Here is a 14,533-nt window from a genome sequence, read left to right as displayed (position 1 = left end):
AGACCAAAGTGGAATTACAACTAAAGTATAGAACAATCAACCTGAAAAACCAACTGAAGACTAGCTGAACAGAAGTGTAATAACCAAGAATTTACAGAAGAAACCACATCAAGAATGGTAGGAAGGGCGAAGACCAAAAAGGGGTGGCCCTACTCCCAGGGGTGGTGGCTGAGATACTGAAGGGGTATCTGACCTGCAACGGTTCTGCTTGAAGAGTGTGGGGTCAATGCCATACCCAGATCCCCAACCCAGAGCTCCAGAGCCAGGAAAAGGTGCCCACATGACTGTGAAAATCAGCAGGGATTCTGCCTACCAGGGAGAAAGAGGAGTCTGCTAGAGACACAGGCACAGGCACTATCTTAAAGGGCCAAAACACAAAATTTCATTCACAGCCACCCATCCTGGGCTACAGTGGAGGGACTGCGGTGTGGACTAGAGTCCTGTGAGGGGACACTGGGGTTTGTGGCTCTGGGGAGAGACCTGAAGGGGCAGCGACCAGGATCCCTGTCCTGAGACCTCTCCCACACTGCAGACACCATCTTTCTTGAGTGCAGCACTCCCTTCCTTATAGCATCAGTCTGGGGGGATGCAATAGCCACACCTTCCAGACTTCCTGTCACCCTACTCTGTGCAGACTTCCTGTCACCCTACTCTGCGCAGCTGAGGAGTCAGCTCATACTCTGCTGAGGAGTTGGTGGCCTGGGCAGGGGTGTAGAGGTGCAGGCAAACCCAGAGCATGTCAGGACTGAGCTGTGTGGTTCTGGGACAGGGGCCACTCCTCCCTCCTTCCTCCAAGCCTGACCTGCGCTCCCCCTTACAGGAAATCCACCAGCCCCACCCTCCCAACTCCCAGCAGCCTGCACTGCTGAGCTTGGACTCCAGGAAGAATCTGGGACAGACAGAATTGTGTGGCTCTAGGTTGAGGGGGGCATTTTTCCCTTGCACACCTAACTGGTATAGAGCCCTGCTTCACACAGCCAAATCTTGATCTGTTTGGGCCTGATAAACTCCGGTGGCTTCACTCTGATGATTTCTCACGACACTGACACCCTACAAAGCTCTGTGGGCACCTGGAAGGTGGCAGCTAGACTTGGTGTACCATGGGACTATTGCTGAGTGGCCTCAGACTCAGCACTGGCATTGAGACAACCTGTTTCAATCTGGTGAAAACCACTCACCCCTACCTAGTGACTCACTGAGAATTTTCCTCATGCAACTTGAGTATGCCCAGAGGCTCTTTCAGTGACTGAGCCTAACAAGCAGCCAGGAGGTAAAGACAGGAAGAGGTGGACCTCGGGGTGTCTTGGGCCTTTTGCTGAAACTGTCACCGGACTCGGTGGTGGTGGAAGCCAGCCTTGGTACATAGCTTGGTCCCTCTCATGCACACCAAGGCCCAGCAGAGGCAGCCACAAACTACATCTCTAAACAGGTTGCCCAGAGCCAGTCACAGGCAGCATCTGACATTGACCTGTACCAGAGTCCCTCCCAAAAGGTTCCAGAACCAACACACCCAGTGGCAAGCTTCAGAAAACATCACAGCAGGATCCAACTAGCTTTACAAGCGACATATCCAAAGGGAGATTTCAGTAGGCACCAGACCCTACCAAGGTGAATTCATATCAAGCATCTTCTATGACCACAGTGGTATGAAACTAGAAATCAATTCCAAGAAGAAAACCGAAAAACACACAAAGGCATAGAAGCTAAAGAACATGTTACCGAACAATAAATGGGTTGAAAATGTTATCAAGGATGAAATCAAATGATAACTTGAACCAAATAAAAATGAGACCACAACCCAAAACCTATGGGACCTAGCAAAAGCAGTCTTAAGAGGGATTCATAGCATTGTAGGCCTATCTGAAGAAACAAGAAAATGTCAAGTCAATAATATAAGTTTGCACTTAAAGGAAATAGAAAAATAACAACAAACAAAGCCCAAGTACAGTAAAAGAATGAAAATATTAAGGATCAGAGCAGAAATAAATGAAATAGAATCTAAAAACAATACAAAAGATCAATAAAGCCAAAAGCTGGTTCTTTGAAGAGATAAATGAGACTGGCAAACCTTTAACCAGACTCACCAAGAAAAAGAGGACCCAAATAAGTAAAATTAGGAATGAAAGAGAAGTAACAACTGACACCACAGAAGTACAAAGAATTGTTAAGAAATTACTATGAACAACTAGATGCCAATTTATTGGACAATCTGGATGAAATGAATAAATACAACCTTTCAAAACTGAATCAGAACAAAAAAAAAACCTGAATCAGGAAGAATCATAAAATCTGAATAGACAGATTACACCTAGTGGAATTGAAGCATTAATCATAAAACTCCCAACAACTAAACAAAAGTCCTGTGCCAGATAGCTTCACAGGTGAATTTTACCAAACATTCAAAGACTAGATTATGGCAGAAGAGCAGACTTTTCATAGTCCAGAGGAAAGATCTAAAGATGCACTATTGTTCCTGACACTTGAAATTAAAATGTTACTTTAACATAGTCTATAATCAGTTAAAGATATATACCAAACCTCTAATGTAACCACTATAAAAAAACACAAAGAGGTATAGCCAACAAAGAAGATAAAATGGAATCATAAAATTTAATTAATCCAAAACAAGGCAGAATAGAGGAAAAATGAAAGAATAAATGAGACAACTAGCAAGATGGTACATTGAAAATACAAAAAGGAGACCTAAAGGTGAAGGTCATGCTGACATTGAGAAAGAAGCTTTGACAAACAGCCCCTATCCTGAATAAAAAACAGAAGATAAAAGAGTGACATCTTTAAGGCATTGAAAGAAAAAGTCAACCCAGAATTTCAGACCCAGTGAAAATATTTTTAAAACTGAAGGCTAAGCCCTAGCTGGTGTGACTCAGTGGAGTAAGTGCTGGCCTGTTAACCAAAGGGTTGCTGGTTCGATTCCCAGTCAGGGCATATGCCTGAGTTGTGGGCCAGGTCCTCAGGTAGGGGGGCATGCAAGAGGCAACCACACACTGACGTTTCTTGCCCTCTTTCTCCATCCCTTCCCCTCTCTAAAGATAAGTACATAAAACCTTAAAAATTTAAAAAAAAATCAAAGGCTAATTCTTAGACGAATACTGAGAGCATTCATTGCCAACAGATATAGACAACATAAAATATTAGAGGAAGTTCTTTAGGCAGAAGGAATATAACAACGGACGGAAACTTGAACCTACAGAAATAAAGAATGCTAGATAGAATAAACAAAGAAAAGTAAATTTGATTTTTTTCTCATTTTTAATTGCTTAAAAAGGTAACTGGTTATCTAAAGCAAAATTAATAGCTATCTATCATGTGTTTATATTGTAAGTAAAAGTAAAATACATGACAACAATAGCACAAAGTTTATAAGGATAAATAAACTTGCCTCCTGCAAGCCCCCAACTGGGGACCAGGCCTGCAACCCAGGCATGTGCCCTGACCAGGAATTGAACTGACAACCTATCAGTTCACAGGCAACCTATCATAAATATTGAGGTATTTTATCAAATGCTTTTTCTGCATCTATTGATATAATCATGTGTTTTTATCCTTCATTTTACTTATGTGGTATATCATGTTTATTGACCTGCAAATATTGTACCAACCTTGCATCCCGAGAATAAATCCTACTTGAGTGGAAGCATAAACCATGGTCATAAATAGGAAGAATTAACATCATTAAAATGTCCATACTATGCAAAGCAATCAATTGATTTAACACAGTTTTTTTAAAATATTTTATTTCTTTATTTTTAGCAAGGGGAAGGGAGAGAAAGAGGGAAGCATCAATGTGTGGTTGCCTCTTGAGCGTCCCCTACTGGGGACCTAGCCCTCAACCCAGGCATGTACCCTGACTGCAAATCGAACAAGTGACTCCCTGTTTCGCAGGCCAGCTATTCAATCCACTGAGCCACACCAGCCAGAAAAGATTCAACAAAATTTCTATCAATATACCAATGACATTTCACAGAACTACAACAAATATGCCAAAAATTTATATGAAACCACAAAAGACCCCGAATAGCACCACCAACCTTGAGAAAAAAAGAACAAAGTTGGAGGAATCACACTATCAAACTGTATTATAAGAACATAGGAATCAAAAGAGCATGGTACTGGCATAAAAATAGGCATATAGATCAATGGAACATAATAAAGATCCCAGAAATAAACCCATGCCTTAAGAGTCAATTAATACTTGACAGAGGCAAAAACAAACAATGGGCTAAAGGTAATATATTCCATAAGTGGTGTTGGGAAAATTGGATAGATCCATGCTTAAAAATGAAACTAGACCACTTTCTTATGCCACATAGCAGAATAAATTTGAAATGGAGTAAAGAATTAAATGTTAGACTCGAAACTGTAAAAATCCTAGAAGGAAAGATAGGCAATGAAATCTCAGACATTGCTCATAGCAATATTTTTTCTAATATATCTCCATAAGCAAGGGAAACAAAAGGAAAAATAAAAAGTGTTGCCCTAGCTGGTGTAGCTCAGTGGATTGAGCACCAGCCTGTGAACCAAAGGGCCACTGATTCAATTCCCAGTCAGGGCACATGCCTGGGTTGGGGACCAGGTCCCCAGTGGGGGCCACATGAGAGGCAACTATACATTGATGTTTCTCTCCCTCCCTTTCTCTCTCTCTAAAAAAAGATACTTAGTTTTATTTATAAAATCTTTATAATAAAGATTTTATTAATCTTTAAAAAAGTGTTTACATAGCAAAACAAAAACATCAACAAAAGGAAAAAACAACCCACTGAATGTGAAAACATATTCACCGATACATCTGATAAGGGGTTACAATGCAAAGTTATAAAAACCTTACAAAGCTCAACACCAAAAAAAAACCCCAATTAGAAAATGGGCAACCCTAGCCGGTGTGGCTCAGTGGATTGGGCTGTGGCCAGTGAACCAAAGGGCTGCTGGTTCAATTCCCAGTCAGGGCACAAGCCTAGGTTGTGGACTGGGTCCCCAGTGTGGGGCATGTGAGAGGCAACCACACATTGATGCTTCTCTCTCTTTCTCCCTCTTTCCCTCTCTCTAAAAAGTAAATAAATAAATAAAATCTTTAAAAAAAAAGAAAATAGACAAAGGACCTGAACTGACACCTCTCCAAAGAGGACATACAGATGGCCAATAGACATATGAAAAGATGTTCAATATCACTAATTATCAGAGAAATACAAATTAAAACCACAGTGAAATACCATCTCGCACCTGTCAGAATGGCTGTCATCAATAAATCAACAAATAAGTGCTGGGGAGGATGTGGAGAAAGGGGAACCCTTTTCCACTGTTGGTGGGAATGCAGACTGGTGCAGCCACTGTGGAAAGCAGTATGGAGATACCTCAAATATTAAAAATGGATCTGTCTTTTGACCTAGCAATTCCACTTCTGAGAATATATGCAAAGAAATCCAAAATATTAATTAAAAAGAACATAGCCCTGGCTTATATAGCTCAATGGATTGAGTGCTGGCTTACGAACTAAAGGGTTGCAGGCCAGGTCCCCAGTAGGGGGCGTGTGAGAGGCGACCACACACTTATGTTTCTCACCCTCTCTTTCTCCCTCCTTCCCTCCTCTCTAAAAAAGTATATGCACCCCTATGTTCATTGCAGCATTATTTACAATAGCCAAGATTTAGAAGCAGCCCAAGTATCCATCAGTAGATGAATGGGAATAAAAGCTGCAGCACATTTACTCAATGTAAAAAAGAAGTAATTCTTACCCTTTGCAATAGCAAAGTGAAATAAGCCAGTCAAAGACAAGTACCATATGATTTCTTTTTTATGTGGAGTCTAAAATAAACTAATAAACAAAATAGAAAGATTCATAGATACAGAGAACATACTGAAAGCTGTCAGAGGGGAGGCAGGAGCGGGGCTAGGTAGAAAAGGTAAAAGGATTAAGCAAAAAAAATCAAACCCTCATAGACTGACCACAGTATAGTGATTACCAGAGAGAAGTCGGGAGGGAGATGAGAGGAAGTAGAAGAGGATAAAGATGGGATAAATGATGACAGAAGGAGACTTGACTTGGAGTGGTGAACATACAATACACAGATGATGTGTTATGGAATTGTACACCTGAAACCTATGATTTTTCTTAACCAATATCTCCCCAATGAATTCATTTAAAAAATACTATCAACCAACCTAATCTAATTAGTATTTATAGAACAGTCCACCCAACGAGAATAATATACATTTTCTTTCAAGTGCATGTGTAATACTCACCAAATGAAAATATATTGTGGGTCATAATATAAATTTAATAAATTTTAAAGAATACAACTCATACAGAGTTTGTTCTTAAACCATAATTGAATTTAACTAGAAACTAATAACAGAAAGATATCTAGAAAATCCCCCAATATTTGAAATTAAACAAACAAACAAAAAAACCCCTCTAGCCCTGGCTGGTATGGCTCAGTGGATGAGCACCGGGACTGCGAAGCAAAGGATCACCAGTTTGATTCCCAGTCAGGGCATATGCCTGGGTTGCAGGCCAGGTTCCCAAAAAGGGGCAGCACACAAGCAACCACACACTGATGTTTCTGTCCCTTTCTTTCTCCCTTCCTTCCTCTCTTTATAAAAATAAAAAAATAAAACATTTTTAAAAAACCGCCCTGGCTGGTGTAGCTCAGTGGATTGAGCTCGGGCTGCGAACCAAAGTGTCACAGGTTCGATTCCCAGTCAGGGCACGTGCCTGGGTTGCAGGCCATGACCCCCAGCAATCGCACATTGATGTTTCTCTCTGTCTTTCTTTCTCCCTCCATTCCCTCTCTAAAAATAAATAAATACAATAAAAAAAAAGAAAGAAAACAAACAAAAATTAGAAAAAAAACCCCTCTAAACAACCCTTGGATCAAACAGGAAATCTCAGAGGGATATTAAAGAATACTTTTAAATAAATTTAAATGAAAACACAATATATCAAATTTTGTGAGATGCACCTAAAGCATTGCTGAGAAGTTTATAGTATTAAATGTTTATATTAGAAAAAAAATAAATTGAAAAATAAGAAAAATCTCAAATCAGTAATTTAAGTTTACACCTGAAGAAACTAGATAAAGAGATACAATTAATCCCAAAGCAATCAGAAGGAAGCAAATAGTAAAGATAACAGGATAAATCAATAAAATTTAAAGCAAAAAATCAAGAGAAGACCAATGAAACCCAAGCCTAGTTATTAGAAAATATCAGTAAAGTTGGCAAAACCTTAACCAGATTGATCATATGGGAAAAAAATAGAGAAGAAATAAACTACAGTATCATAAATAAAAGAGGAGGCATCACTATAGATCCTACAAACATTAAATGGATAATAAGAGAATAATAAACGTCATGCCAATAAATAAGCGAATAATAAACATCATGCTAATAAATTCAAAAACTAAAATAGAGAAAATCCTTGAAAAACATAAACTACCAAAGACCATTCAAGAAACTATGAATAGTAGCTCAGTGGATTGAGCACGGGCTGCAAACCAAAGTGTTGCAGGTTCAATTCTGAGTCAGGGCACATGCCTGGGTTGCAGGCCACAGCCCCCAGCAACCGCACATTGATGTTTCTCTCTCTTTCTCCCTCCCTTCCCTCTCTAAAAATAAATAAATAAAATCTTAAAAAAAAGAAACTATGAATAACCTGAATAGTCCTATACCTGTTAAAGAAATAGAAATTATAGTTAATAACCACCTCACAAAGAAAAGTCCAGGTCCAGATAGTTTCAATGGGAAATGTTTTGAAACAATAATAGTCCCATAAATTAAATTTTAAAAAGTAATATTGAAGAAATTTTAAAGTAAATTATGGCTTTGATGTAATAAACTGCTAATCCATCTAACTAGTTAAAAAAATAATGGTGAATGTTACCAAACATTTAAGGAAGAAAGAATACCAATTCTGCACAATGTCTTTCAGAAATAGAAGAGGTGGGAATGCCGCTTCCCAACTCATTTTATCAGGCCCATGTCATGCTAATATCAAAACCAGACAAAGATAGCACAAAAAGAGGAAAATTACAGATCAATATACCAAAGAGAAAAATATTATCAGCAAAATATTAACAAATTAAACACAGTAGTATATACAAAGGATAATATATTATTGGGGTGGCCAAAAAGTCTGTTTAGTTTTTTTCCATAAAATAAAACATACATCTTTCATTTTTACCAATAATTTTATTGATTTCAATATTTTGAGTATGCGGGCTATCTCCCACTATTGGTATCTAGTGAGTAGAGGCCAGGGGTGCTGTTAAATATCTTCCTATGCATAAGACACCCCACAGCAAAGAATTATTTGACCGAAATATCATCAGTACCAAGAAACTTCATAAACCACTTTTAACATTTGAGCACCTTCTCCCTACACTGCACAAATAATTTTTTTTTTGCATTTCAGTTGCATTTTTACCTTTGTTGAAATAATGAAACATAATTTGACAAAAATGTTGTGTATTTTCTCCCATCTTCAATATTAAAATGGCTACACAAAAATTCACCAATTTTGATAACTTTTTTTAAATGCACACTGATATGACAGCTGTCGCAATACAATCTATCAAAATTGTTCTGAATGAAGCTAAAGACAACTAAGCAGTACTGGAGCCATCGTACGGACAAATCTAAATGAACTTTTTGGCCAACCCAATACAATCCAGTGAAGCTTAACCCAGAAGTTCAAGACTGGCTCAACATGCAAAAATCTATCAGAATTCACCATAGTAACAGACAAAGAATAAAACGCATATTTTTTAAAATCCTCACCTGAAGATATGTTATTGATTTTAGGGAGAGAATGAGAGAAACACTGATATGAGAGAAACATCTATGGGTTGCCTCCAATACGTGCCCCAATGGGAGATCAAAGCCAAAACCTTGGTATGTGCCCTGATCCAGGATTGAACCCACAACATTTTGGTGTATGGGATGATGCTCCAATCAACTGAACCACCCAGCCAGGGCAGTATTATTCTTTTTATAGATGCAGGAAAGGTATTTAACAAAATCCAATTCACAATAAAAAGTCTCAGCAAACTAGCGATATAAGGGAACTTCCTGAACTTGAAAAAAGGCCCCTACAAAATGCCTACAGAAAACATATTTAAAAGGTGAAAAACAGTTCTTTCCCCTTAAGATCTGGATAAATTCAAGGATGACTACTTTCATGATTTCTGTGTAACACTGACAGTACCACAGGTTCTAACTATAAGCAAGGCTACTAGAACTAGTGAGTTTATCAGTGTTGCAGAATACAAGGATATTATTTAAAATCACCTGATAGCCCTGGCTGGTGTGGTTAAGTGGATTGACTGCCAGCCTGGGTTTTGGGCCAGGTACCCAGTAGGGGGCGTGCAAGAGGCAACCACACATTGATGTTTCTCTCCCTCTCTTTCTCCCTCCCTTCCCCTCTCTCTAAAAATAAATAAATAAAATCATATATACATATACAGAGAGAAAATGAACCACAGCATACCCCTCATGCCTTTTACAAAATGTAACTCAAGTAGATCATTGATCTAAATCAGGGGTGTCAAACTCATTTTCACCGGGGGCCACATCAGCCTCATGCTTGCCTTTAAAGGGCCAAAATAATTTCAGGACTGTATAAATGTAACTATTTCTTAACTGTTAAGGAGTTGAAATTACATTCGGCCCTTTGTAGACAACTGCGAGGTTGATGTGGCCCCCAATGAAAATGAGTGACACCCTGATCTAAATATAAAACACAAAACTTTTAGGAAAAAAACATAGGAGAAAATCTTTAGTGTCTAGGGCTAGGTGAAGCATCCTTAAATTTGACACTAAAAGTATAATTCATAAAAGAAAAATAGATAAATTGGACTTAATCAAAAATTTGAAATCCTTGTTCTAGAAAAGATATCGTAAATAGAATGAAAAAAAAAACCCCTATACACTGGTAGAAAATATTTGCAAATTATACACCCAACAAAGAACTTACATGCAGAGATAAAAACAGTACCTGGGCTCTTAGTGTTGCTTTGAAGACTCAAAGGATAACAGAAGCACAGGGCCTGGCACATACAACCGTTCAACAAATTTAAGTTATTATAATTTTATTATCATTGGTGTTACAGCATTCTTTAAAATTGAGAAAATAAAGCAAGGCAAATGTTCATTAATAGGCAAATTGTTAAATTATGTTACATCTATTACAAGGAATATTAGGCAATGGTTTAGCAGAATGAAGTGAATCTATATGCACTAACCAGATGTCCAGGATTGTGCAAAAAGAAAATTGTAGGACAATTTTATAGTATGATCTCATGTGTGCAAAAAGAAAATTATGTCTTTTGTAGAAATTTTTCTAGGATGATACTCACCAAACTGCTAACAGTTGTTATCCCTAGGGAGTGGAGTGGAGTCAGGAGGGGTGCACGGAAAAGGTAGGATGTAGAGGAAAATTAAAGAGGGTCTTTCACTTTTTATTCAATTTATTCCTCGATTGTTTGAATTTTTACAAGAATATGTCCCAATATTACTTGTGAAACAAGAAACATAAAGGAAAAGAATTAACCATCTTTTCAAAGAGCAGTGATAAAAATAACTTACTGATTGCCTTGGCTCATGGAGTCAAGAGGATGAAGGACAAGCTTACCTTGGACTGAAAGACTTCACTGAAAACAAACTGAGGTTCCATTTGTAATTTAACAAACATTAAAGGAGTGCTGCTTGTTGACCTGGCAGCACAAAGAACTGAGTTACTGCCCTTTGTGTGACAAACTTGCTTTGTTATGTTATTGTGCTACAAATGTTAAGACTGTGGAGTTATTGAAGTCAGGGATCAAATCTTTTTTGCTCTGTATCTCTAGCTGGTGACACAGGGCCTGGTTCAGAGTTGGCACTCAAAGGGAGGACATGACAAGATCTTAATTAAAGTTGGCTGTGAATAATAGTGCTGTCCTTGCCCCATTGAACTGACACACCGTCGCCATCTAGTGGCAACAAGGGATTCCTACAGAATTTAGAGATGAGAGAAAGGGGAGTCTTAGGTGTGTTCCAGACACCTTTCAACCAAACGGCATTGACCGTAAATAGAAAAAAAAAAAGCCCAATCATGAGCTAAAAGGGCAATGTTCATGTATTGGAGTATTGATAAGATGTCAATCTAGATAACTCATATGTGAAGTCTCCTCTATCACCACCCCACTATCACAAACACCTACCTACCTATAAGCTGTGCAAAGTCCATACTTGCCACACCTCCACTGCACCCAAAAAGAATGAAACACATCTAATAATAGGTATATACACTCATGCTTTCCCAATGTTGACAAAATACTAAAAAACTTTTTCCCTAAGCCAGTGTGGTCAGGACAAGACACAAAACAGGACTGGAAAAAAATCTTCCATAAACTTTGCCCTCCAGGTTCACCATCTTTCTGAGTTATCTATTGAAGAATGAGTGACACTCAGAAAATATCTAGTGAACCTTTAAAATGTCTCACATTCCAAAGGGAAACAAGGAATAGCACACCTTGGGCTGGCCCCTAAGCACCATGCTGAGACAAACCCTCACCTGCTCAGGAAGGTCCTGGGGAGTACGCTTTTGTCTCTTGCTTCATTTGAATATGAATGAGTCTTCAAAACGGCTTCAGTGTTTTTTAGGGAAGCAGCTGGGTGATTCAGAGGCTGAGAAATATTGGACCTCGTGTTTATAGACTTGGGGACTCAAAACAAAAATGATGAAGGAACACACTGGTACTTAATGTGAAAAATCTTGGTATGTATAGATTTGTGACACCTATATGATAAGTAGAACAGCGTTCCTGTAAAATGTTGCTCAGCAGAACAAACATCAAAAAAAACCTTCCCAAAGATTCCTAAGAGTGATACTGTCTAGCCTAGGATCAGTGGGAATGGGGACCCCAAGCAGTTGTATGCTCAGGAAAGGCTGCTGTCTCACATTCTGGAAGCATACATACATGCTTCAAGTTTTCTTAGAATCCCACCTCCTCCACTTCCACACAGTATGTGCCTCATAAATGTAGGAACCAAAACAGTGCTGAAATTGGCTGAAACTCGGACACCAGTTTGGGAGCGTGCCATAAACAAGAGATTTGTGGGTGGGCTTTTGTGGAGCAGAGCAGACATGAGTGTGTTTGTTGCTAGCACCCTGCTCTGGAGTTGCAGAGAAATTGGGAATTATTAACAAGATGAATCCATCAAGCTACTCCCAGCCTAAAAAAAGCAAGAAGCCCTAATATCTATTTATATGCAAATCCCTAAGGGCTGAAGTGGTTCTTCCTAATGGATGAAGAACACTCAGTAGCAATCAAGTCTTCAAGTGGAATGTTTTTTTAGACCTTACTGAGGGTGCTGATGGAGATAATGAACGTTTGAGCTGTGGGCAGCGCATTTAAAATGGCAATGCAATATGTAGGAAGATGTGCTCTTCCCTGTGTCCCTTATTTCATACTAGCAAAAGTCCGCGGTTCCTGCTGGTACTAGAAAAAAAGCAACGTGTCAGCATAAAGAAAAAGCTGAGAAGAGACAGCATGAGAAACGAGTTATACTCTGTGGAAGGTTCCAGATAGGAGTGTCCGATGACAGTTACAAGAAAGAGTATTCCTTACGGTCCAAGTGGAATGCAGGCCCCGTTCCTCTGTGCTTCTTTCTAACCCCTACCCTGTTCTCCTTGCCGGGCAATGGAACTCAGGGGCACCCCTCTCCAGAGACAAGGCATTAGAGATGTCTCCTTGCGCTTCTGCACCGAGAATGGTGCCTGGTGCCTCAGCCCCAACCCGCCTTCCTCTTCTAGGGTGATAGGGTGAGCGGCGGTCTGGAGCCGCGGAGCCCCGCAAGCCAAGAGTCACCGGGCCCCTGCCCGCCTGCTGGACATTGGCTCGACGTGCGATTTCGCTTTCGGTGGATCGGCCTTGCCTGCAGCCCGGAGCGCTGGGAGCGGCTGCTTTGGGGGTGCATAGAACCCCGGGGTTCCCCGTGGCTACCTCGCGGATGGGGACACGAGAACGAGAGGGCGAGCGGGCGGCGCCCCTACTCACGTAGCGCTGCAGTTTCCTCTCGGGTGGAGACTTGACGAGCCAGCCGGTGCACACAGCGTCCCCCGAACTCATCGTGGCCGCCGCCGCCGCCGCTTCCTCCAGCTGGGTCGGCCGGCCGCGGCCGGAGGAAGTCGGGCCAGGGATGCCGACGGGGCGGGCCCAGCGCCCGCCCTCCCAGCGCCGCCCCGTGCGGCCGCCACGACCCCCGCCTCCGGCCGCCGCGCCCCCCTGGGAGGGGACGGGCGCCACCGCCCGCGGCGAGAGACCGCGGGGGGGAAGCAGGCAGCAAAAATCGGGAAGCCCCTTCGAACAAGAGCCCGGCCGAGTGGCCACTAGACGCACCACGAGAGAGCGCGCGGAAGGAGCCCCGTGACCTATACAGAGTGCAGTGCAGTACGGAACTGTCCCCCGTTGCCTTCACCCCCACCCGTGTCCAGTCACGTCAAAAGGGCTGGTCCTGGGTACCGAAAGCCCAAACTTGTTATCTGCACCTGCCGTGTATATAGTTAGGCAGTAAGAAAAGCATTGCCTCCTCTTTGACCTCCCTGTTCCACTTGATTGTTTGCAGACAAATGGTTCTTAGGGGGACTGAAGTTTTGTTACCCCCAAATAGGCCTTTTGGGATACTGATTTTAAGCTTATTGTTAAGAAGCAAAAGACTCAGGAGGAATCCTTGACCCTCCCCCCGCTCCTGCCTAAGAGGTTCAGATGGAAAAACCTACTTTAAAAGGCACTCCTTAAAACGGGACCAAAAGCTCCATCAGTCATTGCAGCCATCTCTAGGGGTTTTATATCCTATAACCTCTACAACCTTTATTTGACGTGTATAAGATATAGAGACAAGGAAGATCAGAGAAGTTTATACATGCACACACACAAGTGTACCACAGTCCTTATATCTATAACTGGTCTTGAGACTATAATTGGTCTTTATAACTTCCTTCTTCCACCACCCTCCCTGTTCTCCCTTTGCTCTCCAGCCAGGATCTCAGATGGTCACAATTCACCTGGTGCATGACCCAAATATTTACTCCCATCAAGTCTGAATCCTCAGGAGTCCTGCCAGGTGGTAGTAATGGGAGGTGCCCCAGAGGATTTTTTGGATTCCATTCACAGTCCTAATCTTCTTGTTTACCAGCAATCCACTTTCCATATGATAATCCCCCATCCAAGCCAGCTCAGTAGCCTCGTGGTTTGCCTGTTGGTTGAACAAAGAACCCTAAATGGCCAGATGGCAATCTCAATCTACAATTTGATAGAACCAATGTTGCAGCTGTCGTAGAAACATTCCTACCTTGGGAACCACGGGAGCTCAAAGTTGTGGGATGGGAAGAGACACCTTGAGGGTGGATTATTAGATATGACAGTGAGACGAGTCACATCCACTTTCACCTCTTAATTCCTGGACCCATTGATTCTGGCTATGCAAAATCAGCACCGTATAGTAGTCATCAGTTCAAAGTGTTTACCTCATACTGTAA

At 41.0% G+C, this 14,533-nt stretch overlaps 1 protein-coding gene across 7 annotated transcripts in view; it reads right to left on the bottom strand.

Annotated features, from left to right (window-relative positions):
- GAB3 (GRB2 associated binding protein 3) overlaps positions 1–13,374 on the bottom strand; it is a 103,955-nt gene extending 90,581 nt beyond the window's left edge. For all 7 annotated transcript variants that reach the window (XM_045817396.1, XM_045817392.1, XM_045817394.1 and 4 more), the window contains exon 1: positions 13,053–13,374. In XM_045817396.1, the coding sequence (XP_045673352.1) occupies positions 13,053–13,124 (72 nt within the window). In that variant the 5' untranslated portion in view covers positions 13,125–13,374. The remainder of the gene's footprint in view (positions 1–13,052) is intronic.
- Positions 13,375–14,533: the final 1,159 nt, after the last annotated feature.

This window comes from Phyllostomus hastatus, unplaced genomic scaffold, assembly GCF_019186645.2.
Source record: "Phyllostomus hastatus isolate PE091 unplaced genomic scaffold, TTU_PhHast_1.1 phas_scaffold_255, whole genome shotgun sequence".
NCBI lineage: Eukaryota > Metazoa > Chordata > Mammalia > Chiroptera > Phyllostomidae > Phyllostomus > Phyllostomus hastatus.
Note: the sequence above shows the minus strand (reverse complement) of the source record. Positions and strands in the feature narration are given on the sequence as shown.